Genomic DNA, 17,369 nt, shown 5'->3' on the forward strand with positions numbered 1-17,369 from the left:
AGTTCTGCCTTCTCTCTGCCAGTGAAGTCCATTCTGAAACGCGTCCGAAAATGAACAACTCAGCGAACACTCAGTCAAACAGGCATACAGACACACAGGCATGAAGCTTGAATTCACTTCTTTTAAATGAAGTAATTTATATAAAAAAACAAATATTCTCATCTTGTGAAATCTGTATTAAAAGAGAGCGATTCCAGTCGAGCTTATCTCAGCTCATTACGTTATAATCGGCCCCGCCCACGGAGAGCGCGCGCTATTCAAACGCAAATGGCTGAGGCAATCCTGTGAACGCCCCCATATCAGCTCGAGAAAACACACAAGTTTATTTAGATCATTACAAGTTTACACCGTCTTGCAGCGCTGTGAGGAATAATACTAATGGAAAATGTCCCTCAGAAGTGCGGGTATATCGAGGAGCGAGCTGAGGAATACTAGTAAGTTTTTTCCTTCTCACGTGAATTTCTTCACGTGGGTTTCTGTTTATGAATGAATAAACGGCAGAGATGCGCGCTGTTTACCACAGCTGGCAAAGACAGTTTAAATTTAAATTGCGTGTGTGAATGAATGATGATGTTTTAGCAAACTGCATTGCTATACTGAGATAAGTAAACATCGACTGAATGTTGAAATAAAATGTAGGCTATTTGTATAAGCAACGTATTAAACTGCAAATTAACAATATGCCCTAATATTTCATGAAAACAACGTTACAGTCAGACGAAATATGAAAGACAACATTTTGTTGACTAGATTTGGGTACAGTTTTTACTGTAGAATATACTGCCACATCAAATAAGCTTTTGTTTAGCAATTTCTATATATAAAATACTATTTTTGTCAAAAATAAAGTCATCAACTAAGATGTTAGCTGTTCCAATGTTGGTTATATTCAAACTAATGAATACATAGATAAAATGTAGGCCTATAATCATTTTTTTTTACAAAGAAAGAGTACACTTGAAATATTGTTGAAATTGTAATTATTGTTGTAGCCTAATTGTAACCGTTTTAATAAAATAGCAAAACATATTTACAAGATGGATGTAAGCAAAATCTTAAATGGTCAATATAAGTCTTCTTCTAAATATATCTTTTGTCCTTGCATTGTGGCTCAGTCAGTGTCACACCTGAATGAATGGCTAATTATGCTGAGTGGGTGTATTCTAAGGTGTAAACCACTCCTCCTTCACGCCCCCCTCGCATATTGGCTTTCCAAGCAAAACCTGTTTTACATCAATTTAAATCAATGTATGGTTTTATGTGAACGATAAAGCAAGACTATTTTCACATAATTTTGAAGAAAAAACTATAGGCGACGACATCCATTAGTCAAAAGTCTTATTGCCACATATTTAGTATGTGTTTTGTGGCCTTATTTCAAAAACTTTAATTTTTTGTTTTTTCGATAACCACGCATAAACATTATTCTCTCAAAAATGAAAACATGTACATACATGTGGCTCACATATTATTGTAGTCCTGTTTGTGCTATATAGAGTGAATTTACACCTTTGCCATTAATATGTTTATAAGCAACTGAAAAAAGCACAAATGTCAGAGCATGTCAGAACACCCCCAGGGCCCAAAAAAAAGCTCAGACTCCAGAGGGTTAATCGGAAATCAATATATCCAAAATTAGGTATGACTGTATACCGTATCACTTAAATACAGTATTTAAGTTCGCGTCGGGGTCCTCATCACCCTGTCGGGAGTTATTTTGAGAGAACAACCATCTGGATTTTCATTATTCCTTACTTAAAAACCATACTATGGCATAGCGCTATTGTGAATTCACAAAGGCTGTAATTCAATTAAAGCTACACTGTGTAATATTTTAAGTAGATTTTTAGCAAAAAACACTTTGCTCTTTCAAAATTATACGTTCTCATTAATGTGTAATCAATTCAATCAACTAATTAAGTATTCTCGTAAGTGTATAATCTGCCATTTAGAATACATACTAATACATTAGAATGGTGGAAGCCATGTTGCGCATCCATCTTGAAAATACATTAGACAAAGAGGGACATACCTGGAAATTCAAGCTTCGCCTTTCGCGTTTTTACAGTCAGTGGCACCGTGACGAATACGAGAGGGAGATTACTCACGACTGCCGGCAGATTTGAAATAATACGGCCACCGTAGGAGTTAAAACGCCCTCGGAATGGGAGGGGCTAGAAAGTAATATTCAGTTGGTAGTCATATACAATTTCACTGCTAGATGGGAGTAAATCCTACACAGTGTAGCTTTAAATAAATATGTGCTATGCGAGTTTAATAGATAAATGCGTTATTTGCATGCGCCTCAGAGTGCCTTCCATCGTCTTGTCAGTCAGCTCCTCACTCTCGAGATAAATTAAATCTGACTCCTGCTGATCTGTGTTGCGACTCTCATTCGGCTCACGCTGAATTGAGCAGACATGTTCAGTTTTTAATTGTAGTGTCTGTTCTCTAACTGAACTAAATGTTTTTTTGTTACTAAAAAAAAAAATTCTAAATGACAGTGGGGGGGAGGGGATAGTGAACTGGTAACACCGATAGTGAACTGGTAACACCGACTATCAAAGCAAGCCTAGAATGCAATGTGTGCCATTTTATCAGATTTGTAAGGTAAATCATTTTTAAACCTATGCCAACACAGGAGAATATCTCAATGTTTCTAAATACGAAAACTGTTCATTGCGATTTCAAAATAAAAGTTTAAACTAGGGCTGTTGCTATCGACTATTTTAGTAATCGAGTATTCTACTGATTATTCCATCGATTAATCGAGTAATTGGTTGAATTGTGGTAATAAAAACAGATCCATGTGTACAACAGCCTATAAAATTACTTAAAATACAAATAGGTAACACTTTACAATATGGTTAATAAGATATCATACTAAGAATGAACAATACTTCTACAGCATTTATTATTCTTGGTTAACATTCATTTAAAAAATTACTAATACATTATTAAAATCAAAGGCTGTATGTTAACATTAATGTACTGTGAATTAACAATGAACAAAAAATGAAACTAACATTAAGATTAATAAATACAGTTACAAATGTATTGTTCATTGTTAGTTCATGTTGGTTAATACATTAACTAATGTTAACAAATTAACTTTATAGTTAAGTAATCATATGGGTTTTATTGAACAACGCTGTTAAAATACACCATGTAAAATATATGATATAAACATAACTTATGTACATTACGTTTTAAAACAAATGTCCGCAGAGAGCTTCAACGGCCTGGTTACACTAACGCCGCCTCCACACTGGCAGTTGAAATCAGCTCCGTAATACGCAATACGCCCCCAGCGGACGTCGTACTACACCGTTGAAAAGCGTCGGAAGCTTCGGAAGCAAGTAGAACAAAAATGGCGGAGAGATTAGAACGGTTGATTTTGTCAGTGTCAGAATGTACAATTCTGTATGATCTCTCTGATGAGGGTTATAGAGACATTAATCATTGACCAGCCGACAATTTGCCATCATGGAATTTTCTGGCTGTATGTGAATGAGCAGGGGCCACAATATTTAATTATACATTTTAATTGTATTAACTGCCCTAATAACGTTAGAAAATCATGAAAATAAAAAAATGACATGACAACTTATCGTTATAAAATCATTATTTATTTTATAAAAAGTTAAGAATTCAGGTTTGTTTATCAGCAACGCTAACTTCTGCTGGAATTGTCGGATAGGAACCGTCCGTAGCCTTTCGCATGAGTTAAATTTTTTGAGCGCATCCGGATGACCAACTGACACGATTTTTTTTTGCACCGCACTCGTTCGGACCCGGTTCGGACCCATTCGCATGCGGTCTGCGAATCTCCATAGGAAATGAATGACTTCCGGTCGTTTCGAAGCCGGAGCTGATTTCAACTGCCAGTGTGAAGGCGGCGTAAGGCATGATCAAATCTTTGTTTAATATTGGCCAAACGAAATTTAATTCAAATGTCAACTTAATCTTTAATATTTGGTCACTTCTGTACGATAGAACACAACAGTTGCTGTAATTTCTTGAACAAGAACATGTGCACATCAAAACATGCAAACTCAGTGCAAGGGTTAAACTTTTATTTTGAAATCGATGAACAACAATTCGCATATATTTCAGAAAGATATTTATGTATTGCCGTTATATATCCTGTGCTGGCGTAGATTTACAAATTAGTTGTGTTACGAATCTTGTGAAATGGCGCACACTGCGTGCAGATGAACGATATAAGCCACACAAATTCACAGCACGCAGAGATGGAATAATGAATAATGCGGTTCATGGATTCTCATCTGTGTAATGCGCCACCTTCCGGTATTTTGCCGGTTACTTGACACGGGTAAATTGCAATCGAGGATTTTTTTTTTTTAAATCGAGTACTCGACTTTAATCAAGGAATTGTTACAGCCCTATTTTAAACCCTGACTCGGAGTTTGCAGGTTTTGATGTCCACATATTCATGTTTTAGAAATTACAGTGGTTATAGCATTTCTATCGCAAAGAAGTGTCCAAATATGAAAATTTAAGTAAACATTTGAATTAAAATTTAATATTGACTAATATTGCAAAAGGATTTGATCAGCTGTAACTACACCAGGCCGTTGGCGCCCTTCTGTAGGCATACGTTATAATACGTAATGTACATACGATGACTGTTTATATTATTTTAACAGTGTTGTTATATAAAACCATGAGATTACTTGCTTTTGATATTTTATTTGAACCAAATATTACTGCCTCTTGGTTATTATTTAAAGGTAGGGTATGGGATTTGCAAAACGGCCGGCAGATTTTGAAAATACACAACTCAAATGGTCCTACCTTCTTTCCTCCAACGCTGGCCCTGACTCCACCCATTCGAAGCGCGCGAGGGGGATGGAGGGAGGGGGGTATGGTACGACCGTTTGATTGACGAACTTACTGTCCAATGATTCTAGGTGGTCTTGGAAATGATTGGCTGGAGTTTTTCGAGTCGTGCCCATTCCACAGATGATTAAATTGCTTAATTTTCATTTCAGTGCTTCTAACTCAGTGCCTGTAAGTGGTTTAGGAATAGGATTTCAAGTGATTTTGAAAAAATGGGCAAAAAAGAGAATCACATACCCCACCTTTAAGTCATTTTAAAGGCTTAGGTATTTGCTTAGGTCTCTTTTTATTACCACAAAAAATATCCGATTACTCAATTAATTGTCAAAAAATAAACTAATGATTACTCGATTACCAAAATAATCGTTAGCGACAGCCCTAGATCTGATTCTTGCTAAAAAGGTTTTAAAAAGGTCGTTTCCATTGTTTTCTCTGCTCAGTCACCTCCAGATGTAAATCCAAACATCACAGCGCCGTATGTAGAATCATTGAGCTTCATCTCTTCTATCGGCTGTGGCATCTCCATGTTTTTTCTGTCCGTCGCTCTGTTCATGCATTTCCTGTTACGGTAGAGTATATTCAAATATAACATACAGTTACTTTAAGTTTTCTGACCAGCTGCTTTTGTTCCTCTTTTGGATAAATGCAAATGAATGTTACAAATAGAGGTTGTTTTTATATTTGAACAGGAAAGCCAAATCAAATCAAGCCACGAAGATCTTGATAAACATGTTTGTGGCTTTGTTTCTCCTGAATTTATCCTTTTTGTCAAACGAGAGCGTCGCCAACACAGGAGACAAGGCTGCGTGTGTCTTCATAGCGCTGCTCATGCATTACTCCATGCTGACTACATTCACCTGGTTCTTCATTCAAGCTCTTCATATGTACTTATGGCTCATCAGACAGAACGTCACAATCACAAACTACATGAGGAAGATCACAGTGTTCGGCTGGAGTGAGTTATATGAACAAAACACCTGTTATACCTTTGCCTTAAGAAATAAAACCTTATAAAACAAAAACCAGCAATTCAGACTGTTAACTCAAGTTCACCCGAAAAAGAAAATATATTGCACAGAAGTCTTATGAACTCCTATCATGATACTTTTATTATGTTTTTGACCTTTACTTGAGCAGCTTGTCTTCATTACTTGGTAGGAAATTTTAATATGAATTTTAGTAATTTAGTACATTAAGTTAAATTACATTAAGAGAAATGTTCCCTTGGCAACTAGCTGAAATAATGTGTTTTTTTATATATATATTTTATTTTCATTTAAAGTTTATTTTATTTCAAGTAATGGAAATGTTTTTTATGGTTTTGGTTTTTATAATAACCCTGATCTCTGTGTGTTTTTAGCATTTCCGGCTCCGATGGTCATAGCTGTTGTTTCAATAGGAGGATATAAAGCACTGATTATAAACACAACATCTGGAAAAACATCACGAATGTACGTTTTTCTGTTGTTGCAAATATATTTATGAAGCTTGCGAAGTGCCCCTATTATGGAACGTTAAAGGTTCCTAAATTTGTTATGGAGTCTCCTAAAACAGGTTTACATGCATCCAAGGTAAAAAAAATACAAATTTTCTCATAATATCCATTATAGCATCAGCTCTTTTCTTACAGTGTCTGAAACTGTTCGATCAAGGATTTAGTCTCTCTAAACTCCACCTTTCTGAGAGCCTGCTCTGCTCTGATTGGTCACATGGCCCAATCTGGTTTGATTGGTTGGAAGCCAAAATTTAATTAGCATATCTGAATTACAGCTCTTCCTCAGCACTTGAAACAAGAGCGATACGAACAGTAACGATGGCGCCAGTTTTACAGTATCAATCTCGTCAAAGTGGATTTGCTTTGGCAGCAGAAAACTCAAACTCTTCCAGTCTCAAATACAACTACAGTGTTTGAGGGTGGGGCAAAACAGACGCTGTTTGCTGGCAGCCAATGAAGACCATAGGCTGGCATTATGCAAATTAGTTAAACCTACATAGGTTTGAGCAGGAAGTGAGATTGGAATTATTGATGACTCATTACAGGAGGTTCAGAATCGACAATAACTCCATTTAACTGCAGTTTGATCTTTAAAACTTTGTAAACCTTTTACATTCACAAACAGCTCTAATACACACTGTCACATACAGTGCATCAGGAAAGTATTCACAACACTTCACTTTTCCCACATTTTCCCTTATTCCAAAATGGATTAAATTATTTTCCAGAAAAAACAAAAAAACAATACCCCATAATGACAACGTGAAAGAAGTTTGTTTGAAATCTTTGGAAATGTATTAAAAAATAAAAACGGAAAAAAATCACATGTACATGACACTCAAAATTGAGCTCAGGTGCATCCTGTTTCCACTGATCATCCTTAAGATGTTTCTACAACTTGATTGGTAAATTCAGTTGATTGGACATGATTTGGAAAGGCACACACCTGACTATATAAGGTCCCACAGTTAACAGTGTATGTCAGAGCACAAACCAAGCCATGAAGTCCAAGGAATTGTCTGTAGACCTCCGAGACAGGATTGTATCAAGGCACAGATCTGGGGAAGGGTACAGAAAAATATCTGCAGCATTGAAGTTCCCAATGAGCACAGTGGCCTCCATCATCTATATATTTGGAGTTTGGAACCACCAGGACTCTTCCTAGAGCTGGCCACCCGGCCAAACTGAGCGATCGGGGGAGAAGGACCTTTGTCAGGGAGGTGACCAAGAACCCGATGGTCACTCTGACAGAGCTCCAGCGTTTCTCTGTGAAGAGAGGGGAACCTTCCAGAACAACCATCTCTGCAGCACTCCACCAATCAGACATGTATGGTAGAATGGCCAGATGGAAGCCACTCCTCAGTAAAAGGCACATGTCAGCCCGCCTGGAGTTTGCCAAAAGGCACCTGAAGGACTCTCAGACCATGAGAAAGATAATTCACTGATCTGATGAAACAAAGATTGAACTCTTTGGCCTGAATGGCAAGCATCATGTCTGGAGAAAACCAGGCACCGCTCATCATCTGGCCAATACCATCCCTACAATGAAGCATGGTGGTGGCAGCATCATGCTGTGGGTATGTTTTTCAGCGGCAGAAACTGGGAGACTAGTCAGGATCGAGGGAAAGATGAATGGAGCAATGTATAGAGACATCCTTGATGAAAACCTGCTCCAGAGTGCTCTGGACCTCAGATTGGGGTGACGGTTCATCTTCCAACAGGACAACAACCCTAAGCACACAGCAAAGATAACAAAGGAGTGGCTATGGGACAACTCTGTGAATGTTCTTAAGTGGTCTAGCCAGAGCCCAGACTTGAACCCGATTGAACATCTCTGGAGAGATCTGAAAATGGCTGTGCATCGACGCTTCCCATCCAACCTGATGGAGCTTGAGAGGTTCTGCAAGGAAGAATGGGAGAAACTGCCCAAAAATGGGTGTACGCTTGTAGCATCATACTCAAAGACTTGAGTTCCCAATCTGGTGTGTGTGAGCTGCATACACTTCCCCCAAAGTGGTACAGCTCCTCCAAAAGAGGCATTTGTATTTAGTTCCGTATAATCTGCCATGGTGGTCTCCAGTTCTACCAGCGCCACCTTGGTAGTTCCCATCTCCACTGGCCCCAACAGAGTGTGGTCCTTCACCCTATGATCCAGGCCCGCCACTGCTCTACATTTCATGGTGTCAGCCACTGCTCCACATCTCAGGGTCTCAGCCACTGCTCCACAACTCACGGTCTCAGCCACTGCTCCACGTCTCATGGTCTCAGCCACTGCTCCACGTCTCACGGTCTCAGCCACTGCTCCACATCTCAGGGTCTCAGCCACTGCTCCACAACTCACGGTCTCAGCCACTGCTCCACGTCTCACGGTCTCAGCCACTGCTCCATGTCTCACGGTCTCAGCCACTGCTCCACGTCTCACGGTCTCAGCCACTGCTCCACATCTCACGGTCTCAGCCACTGCTCCACCTCTCACGGTCCAAGCCACTGCTCCACCTCTCACGGTCCCAGCAACTGCTCCACTGCTCCACATCTCACGGTCCCAGCCACTGCTCCACTGTTCCACATCTCACGTTCTCAGCCACTGCTCCACCTCTCATGGTGTCAGCCACTGCTCCACCTCTCACGGTGTCAGCCACTGCTCCACATCTCACGGTCTCAGCCACTGCTCCACGTCTCACGGTCTCAGCCACTGCTCCACGTCTCACGGTCTCAGCCACTGCTCCACGTCTCACGGTCTCAGCCACTGCTCCACGTCTCACGGTCTCAGCCACTGCTCCACGTCTCAGCCACTGCTCCGCAACTCACGGTCTCAGCCACTGCTCCACATCTCACGGCCTCACCCACTGCTCCACGTCTCACGGTCTCAGCCACTGCTCCACATCTCACGGCCTCACCCACTGCTCCACGTCTCACGGCCTCAGCCACTGCTCCACGTCTCACGGCCTCAGCCACTGCTCCACATCTCACGGCCTCAGCCACTGCTCCACGTCTCACGGTCTCACCCACTGCTCCACGTCTCACGGTCTCAGCCACTGCTCCACGTCTCACGGTCTCAGCCACTGCTCCGCAACTCACGGTCTCAGCCACTGCTCCACATCTCACGGCCTCAGCCACTGCTCCACATCTCACGGCCTCACCCACTGCTCCACGTCTCACGGCCTCAGCCACTGCTCCACATCTCATGGTCTCAGCCACTGCTCCACATCTCACGGTCTCAGCCACTGCTCCACATCTCACGGTCTCAGCCACTACTATTATGTTGTTTCCATGCTTCTGGAGGTCCATGTGCCAGGCCATTGTTTATATTCAAGTTCATAGTTTGTTTAGTTTTATGTCAAGATTGAGTTAGGGTTAATGGTTTTGTTTTACGGTTTTGGATCTTCACTATTGTAAATGAACTGCACTTGGGTTCTCTTTCCCATTGTCTTCGTCTGCTCCACGTCAGCTATGTTACACACACTACATGAACGGTAATATCTGAAAAAGCATAACAGGCACTTTAAGTGTCTTCTAATTGTCTTAATTATATTTCACTCCCTTCTAATTATAGGTGCTGGATTACAGGTCCTTTCATTCACTACATAGTGAACATTGGCTACTACATCTTAGTTTTCATTTTCACGACTGGAATCTTCATCACCATCTTAACTAGGGTTGTCCAATCCCGACGCATAAGAGCGCCTGCCGGCAAGAGAAGCACATTCAGAAAGCAGCTCATGATGGTGTTGAGTTTGTTCCTGCTCTTCGGCCTGACGTGGGCTGTGTCGTTCTTCAGTTATGGACCGATGCTCATTCCCTCATATTACATCTTCACTGCGTTGAACTCGTTTCAGGGTGAGAAACAATCACATGCATCATTACATCTGGTTTAATAGAATGCTTCTATTTTTCCAACAGATTCCAGCAAATTATTTGAATTAATTCATTAATGATTTGTTTTATTGATTTTTTATTTTATTGTAAAAATATATAATTAATTATAAAGGTTTATAATGAGATTTTGATTACAGTTTTAAAATCAAGCAAACAACTTTAAATCTGTGAAATGTATTTGAGGCGGCAGAATTAGAAGAAACAATTTTCTGTGATTTTTATTTTTTATTTTTTTTAGGGTTTTTCCTATTCCTGTATTACTACCACATTCACAAAGACATAGAAGGTCCTTTCTCTGATGATCCAGAAAGGTCCGGCTCCACCACAACCATCGTTCAATCCAGAATTAATACTGTGGTAAATGCTTATGAGTCTAATTAAGACAGAAACCCATGTTGTCTCTTAGACAGCTGATAAGTCAACAAAAGAATGTCAGAATACTAGTCATGTTTAAAATAATCTCTGTCTAAAATGTTGTACGGTGTTATATAATAACTCATTGTGGGATCATAAGTGGGATCACTAGCTTTTAAGACATTTTAAACAAAAGTTAATTTAACAAGTACATGAACATCATCACTGGAAGCTTCTTTACAAGTTGTATTTTTTCTTGTTTTGTAAGTTCAGGGTAACTAACCCTAGTTATGAAATATATATTGTGTGACTTTTGAATGTCTAAATTGTGCAATGAACATTATTTAATTCTTGATGTAGGCTACTAGTTGTAAAAATGTGTGCATTATATTCAATATTTGATTTGGTCTTTCTACATATAAATATATCAGTGGTAGGCTACTAAATGTTTCTTATTGCAAACTTTCTTATTAAGTTTGTTTGCAGTAGTTATGTATTTGATATGCATTTATGATAGTGATATAGGCTTGTGTAGCACTAGAGGGCGCTGTGAGATTGTGCAGTGTAACAGTTTCTGAGGTTGAAGTCAAAGATGTGAATGAGATTTTCTATATTTGGCTCAATGTGACATGTCCTTGCAATTACAACCAGCTATTGACTCGATACTTGTGTTTCACATTGACTAATAAACTTCTATCCAGTTGAATGAGTTGAGAATTTCACCTGTTGATGACACGGTTTTAATGACACTTCCAGTCAAACTCTTGCTACTAATAAATTATATTCTTTTGAACTCTATTCATCAAAGACTCCTGAAAAAAAGGAAACTGTTTTCAACATTGACAATAATCATAAATGTTTCTTGAGCAGCAAATCAGCATATTAGAATGATTTCTGAAGGATCATGTGACACTGAAGTGATGCGGGAAATTCAGCTTTGAACACAGGAATAAAAATTTACATTTTACAAGATATTCATATAGAAAACAGCTATTTTAAATGGGTCATGACATGAGAAATCAAATTTGCCTAGCTCACGATATATAAGAGGAATTTGTACCATTAAAACATCAGAGCTTAAAACGTCCACCTCATTATAAACAAAGCATTTATTTAATCAAGCTCCAAAAACGGTTCTTTTTGATTTGCCACATCGATATTGCAAGATCTGTGGTGTCACACGCCTATACATTTGCATATTTATAGTTATACATCATTGCACCATACAGGGCTCGACAGTACGACAATTTCACTCGTATTTGCGCCTAAAAATAGAAGTATGCGAACTGTAAAATGTAGTTTCGAACACGTGTGCGAAGAAAATATCCGTGTGGATCACTTCTCTTAAATTTAAGATCATAAAAAGTCTTCAATACCTTAAATGGTATAACAAGCAATCATTTTAAGGCATCTTATATTTTGGGGATGAAAAAACATACATTGTGATACTGCCTAATGTGATTATTAAACTTCAAAAGGCTATGATTTCATTAAATAAATGTGAGCGCTTTACGTTTCAATCCCTGAACGTGGCGCTGTTGTGCGTTCTACAGGCTCGCGCAAAAGATCAGTTCACAATCAATGAATAGCGCACATTTATGCCAAGCGAATGCTTATTAACTAATACTGATCAAACTAATGCGATTAAGTTCATAATCGTTGTAACCATAGTCGCATTAAACTAGGTGGCGTACACCGATTTTAAATCGCAATAAACGGGCATGTAAACCACAATATTCCCGCTCTGACCAAAGTGCGCATGTGCGCAGACGTACACGGATGCCGTGTGTTGTTCACACAACTTCATGAATGAACTCCGTGACATTATTCTGAATTTTCTCTTCAAATCACTAAACTCTGTCAACACAACTCGCTGCTCAGTCGTATCTTCATCCAGACGGTGTGAAGAATGTGACAGAAGCATATGAAAACCCAGTAGGCTATTGCGATGTTCATCACTGCGCCGAATAATATCCAGTATGTCCATAAAATTGTATTTTGAATTTGATGCGAGTAGATTAAAACAATGGCCAGTAACACGCATACTATCTGAGTGTGTTATAATCATACTTATTAGCGAATAATCAGAGTGCAGAGTTATGCTCATGTTATGTAAACATCTTACTGTGATTACTGTGACAAACTGTATGTAATTTAATTAAATTTTCATTTAATTTAAAGTAAACTATTTTAGCTTCTCTCTATGATGCCCTGTCACAGGAAGGAAAGACTAAGAACATTATTTGAGGCATATTATTAAATATATAGCCTAGATATTACTAGTATCAGTGTTACAGTTTTTCTCAATTGCTAAAACACTAAAACCCATTGGCTGAATAAAGTTCTCAGTTGCCTGAACTCATTTAGCTAATTGTGCAGTCTGTTGTCAATACCTTATAGGGATGGGACGGTATGAAAATTTATTATCACGATAATAGTGACCAAAATTATCGTGATTATCAATATTATCACGGTTTTGTTAAAACGAGATGAAAGTGTTCAAAAATAACTGATGCTCACACTGAAAACATTTCAACAAGTTTTATATTTAAAAAAATCAACAAACAACAAATAAAACAAGCAGCTCTATGCACTTATTTAAGCAAGATTCTATTCTGTGGCATTTCCTTCCTTATAATGACCATCGTCAATAACAACGCATTATAACGGCACACATCCATGTATCACAACGGACGCGCACGCGCTCTCTCTTTTCATTCAAATACAACTTGTCGTCTTGCGTCTCCGTTTTTTATTGTATTGAAAATGAATTCAGAGTTGATTTATTGTTTACAGAGTTTGATAATATTGTTGTGATCATCTTGTCTGGACGATTGTTTTGTATGCTGTACAAAATTAATTTATAAACAGGTAAAATTTAAAACATTAATCTGCCTTCTGCCATTCATTCTCGAATAAAAAAAAACAAAACTCGCGCTGCGCCGGCGCCAGCCTGTTGCTGGCTGGACAGGATTTACAGTGAGTTATTAAAATCGCGATAATCAAACACGGTTTTAATGATAATTCAATTTTAACCCCCTGGGGTCGGCGGTATCGCCGGCGATACCAGCTCGCTTTTTTTTTTATCAGTTCAAAAGAGATTCATTTTGCTCTGTTGACTTTGATATTACAAACAAGTTTCATACATCAATCGATTCTGTTAAATGTGTATTATTTTCGCCAAATAAAGAAAAATAAACATGATGCGAGTTCTGCCTCCTCTCTGTCAGTGAAGTCCATTCTGAAACGCGTCCGAAAATGAACAATAACTCAGCGAATACTCAGTCAAACAGGCATACAGACACACAGGCATGAAGCTTGAATTCTCTTCTTTTAAATAAAGTAATTTTTATTTAAAAAAAAGATTCTCTGTTTATGTAATCTTTATGAAAAGAGAGAGATGTCAGTCGTTCTCATCTCAGCTCATTACGTTTTAATCTGCCCAGCCCACGGAGAGCGCGCGCTATTCAAACGCAAATGACTGAGACGATCCCATACAAACTGTGAACGCCCACATATCAGCTCGAGAAAACACATCAAGTTTATTCAGATCATTGTAGTTGTTTACACTGTCTCGCAGCGCTGTGAGGAATAATAATAATGGAAAATGTACCTCAGAAGTGCGGGTATTTCGAGGAGCAACGGATGGAATACTGTAGTAAGTTTTTTTTTCATTCTCAAGTAAATCGGGTTTCTGTGTGAATGAATGAACGGCAGAGATGCGCTGTTTACCACAACTCGCAAAAAGACGGTTTAAATTTGAATTGCGTTTCTGTGTGTGAATGAATGATCTGCTTTTAGCAAACTATTTTGCTATACTGAGTAAAAATCGACTGAAATATGTTGAAATAAAATGTATTTGTATAAGCAACGTATTAAACTGCAAATTAACATTTATATTCCTTATAATAAAAACGAAAGACCGATGTTACAGACATATGAAAGACAACATTTCGTTGATTAGTTTTGGATAGATTACACATTTTTACTGTAAAATATCTGCCACCTCAAATAAGCTTTTGTTTGCCAATTTTTGCTAATATGTTAAATATAGTATGTTTTGTCAATGTAGGCTATATTCGAAGTAATGAATCCTTAATGGGGTGGTAAAACGCCTTTTTTCGAAGGCTTGATTGTGTTTGTGGGGTGCACTGTAACATGTGTTCATGCTTCGTTTTTAAAAATTCGCATCTGTTTTTTCACATATTTAACCATTATTCTACACTGCTCTTTCCCTCCTTGTAAAAACGGTCGGATGATTTCCGCGTTCTATGAAGCCCCCCTCCCCTTCAAAATACGCAATGGGCTCAGATTGGTTAGCTGGTCCAGTGCGTTGTGATTCGCTAACCTCCAAGTGCACGTTGTTCGGAAACGTCACGCCCCCTTATCTTTAGGTAGTTTGTGCTTCAGTAAACAACGGCGTCAATATTGCCATAGCAGTTTGAGCCCGAATCAGACCCAGAGAATGTTAGTGGAGAGGATCGAGCAGAACCTGTTCAAGAACGGCTGTTAAAGGACGTTTCAGAAAGGTATGTTTTTTAAGACTGCAGATCGCTATATGACACTGTTACTTTTGTATATTTAGAACGATTGTAGCTAAATATCTGTCGGCTGAACTATTAATCCAATACGAACACTAAACATTGGCTTTACAACAGTAGCCAAATCAAACACAAAGCCATGTTTAGCATGCCTGTAGATAAACAAGCATGTAGATAAACAATACATAAAAGCTATAATCAAAGAATAATTTACATTAATCACATAAACGACAACAACCATGAACATTCCAAGTTCGCTGCGCTGGTGATATCAAACAGAAGTTTGTATGTGTTTGTCGGATAAGTATGAATTAACGTTAGCATTTAACAAACTGGTTTGTGGAGCCAAACAGCGTTGTCCTTCGTTTACTTCCTTGCTACAACGTACAATTAACAATACGAACTATCACAGGAAAACACAACGACGAAAAATAAATCATACCTACAGGTTGTGGCCCGTAAACAGTTTCTGTTTTTAAAGTTGGAACTGCTCCATCTTTCAGGACTAGCCGTTGTGCGAATCCTTCATCGGAGGAGGGGTTTATGTAAATATTGGGCTTAGTGATGTCAGCAAGCCCGCAGGAATGTCGTGTAGTCCCTACTGGCCGTTTTTTGTAGTTCTTAGAAATTGATTTCTTTAAAAGCAAATATCTCCCTTTGCTTTAAACTTTGAAAGTTGTAACTTTGCAGATGTTGTTTATGCTCAAACAGCAACATTACACACTAACTAAAGTTAGAAAAGTGAAATCGTGTTTTACCACCCCTTTAACTTTGAAATATGTATGATAAAATGTATACTTTAGTTTTTACAAAGAAAGATTACACTTCAATTGTTGTTGTAATTGTAACCTTTTTAATAAAAAATATATATTTACAAGGTAGATGTAAACAAATTTTAAAAGGTAAATATAAGCCTTTTCTTTAAATAATTTTGATTGTGTTTTATTATTGACAAATTTGGGGAGAGGATACATATTCAAAAACTGAAAATACAGTATGAGAATTAACTGCACAATTACTAGACATGTTTTCCTTGGATATTATACAATTTGCAAGCACAATTTGTGTGAAAAAAAAAAAAGAAAAAAAAAAGGACATGCTTCCAACTGTGAACCAATTTGGTAGAATATATATATATATATATATATATATATATATATATATATATATATATATATATATATAGCTCTTGCATTCTTTCTTGTGGCTATAGGTGACACACCTGAATGAATGGCTCATTAAGTATGCGGGGCCCCATTGTCTCCTCAGGTGTGAATCACTAAATATGCATGATGGTGTTGAATCGGTGACGCCCCCTGCGCATATTGCCTTTACAAACAAAAAGTGTTTTACAAGATTTAAATCAATGTATTGTGTTATGTGAATGATTAGGTAGGATGATTTTCACATCATTTTGAAGAAAAAACTCTAGGCAACGACATTCATTAGTCAAAAGTCTTATTGACACATATTTAGTATGTGTTTTGTGGCCTTATTTCAGAAACTTTAGTTTTTAGTTTTTTCAATAACCATGCATAAACATTGTTCTCTCAAAAATACAAACATGTACATGCATGTTACTCACATATTATGGTAGCCCTGTTTGTGCTAAATAGAGTGTAATTATACCTTTGCCATTAATATGTTTATAAGCAACTGAAAAAAACACAAATGTCAGGGCATGTCAGAACATCTCAAGGACCCCAAAAACCCCTCAGACCCCAGAGGGTTAAACGATAATACTAACCGTCAGTACATTTTATCATGGTTTATAGTGAAACCGGTAATCGTGCGTTGAAACCGCAGGCGGTGAGTAAAACTGCTTCAAATGTCTGTGTGTTGTTAGCTATCGGCGCGTCAGCACAGCAAGTAAACAGTGAACAGCGCTCGTGATTCTTTAGCTCCGCCCACACAGCACGCCTTCAGCCGCTCGGTTTTTTCCGGAAAGACTCGGTACAGCCCATCTTTCTTTTATAAATATAATAAAACTAAAGATTTTCTTTGGAGATATGAAGGATGCAATACTACTCTATAGGTACTCAAGATTAACATGAGATTGACTGAAACTGAGTGTTTCACCCCCCCTTTAAGTAGATTGTGTTTAACACACAAAATAGTGATTATCAGTTAAACAAAGAGTTACAGAAAAAAAAAAAACTGCACTGGTATCGGTATCGGATCGGTTTACATAGTTCCCACATGACGTCACAACATACGGGCATTTGCCGACCCGGCGCCAT

The 17,369-nt window shown here is 38.2% G+C and overlaps 1 protein-coding gene across 3 annotated transcripts in view; it reads left to right on the forward strand.

The window, feature by feature from the left end:
* LOC309479616 (adhesion G-protein coupled receptor G5-like) overlaps positions 1-17,369 on the forward strand; it is an 82,149-nt gene that overhangs the window by 7,271 nt on the left and 57,509 nt on the right. Inside the window, exons 9-13 of one of the 3 annotated variants that reach the window (XR_014199334.1) lie at positions 5,304-5,431; positions 5,553-5,818; positions 6,224-6,314; positions 9,912-10,195; positions 10,473-10,591. The exons of 1 other annotated variant lie outside the window; for it this stretch is intronic. Coding sequence is in view for 1 of the 2 variants with exons in the window: in XM_082143781.1 (XP_081999907.1) it covers positions 5,304-5,431; positions 5,553-5,818; positions 6,224-6,314 (485 nt within the window). In the remaining variant the exon portion in view is untranslated. The remainder of the gene's footprint in view (positions 1-5,303; positions 5,432-5,552; positions 5,819-6,223; positions 6,315-9,911; positions 10,196-10,472; positions 10,592-17,369) is intronic. One more of the 3 variants, XM_082143781.1, reaches the window with a different exon arrangement.

This window comes from Leuciscus leuciscus (assembly GCF_965113295.1).
Source record: "Leuciscus leuciscus genome assembly, chromosome: 17".
Taxonomy (NCBI): domain Eukaryota; kingdom Metazoa; phylum Chordata; class Actinopteri; order Cypriniformes; family Leuciscidae; genus Leuciscus; species Leuciscus leuciscus.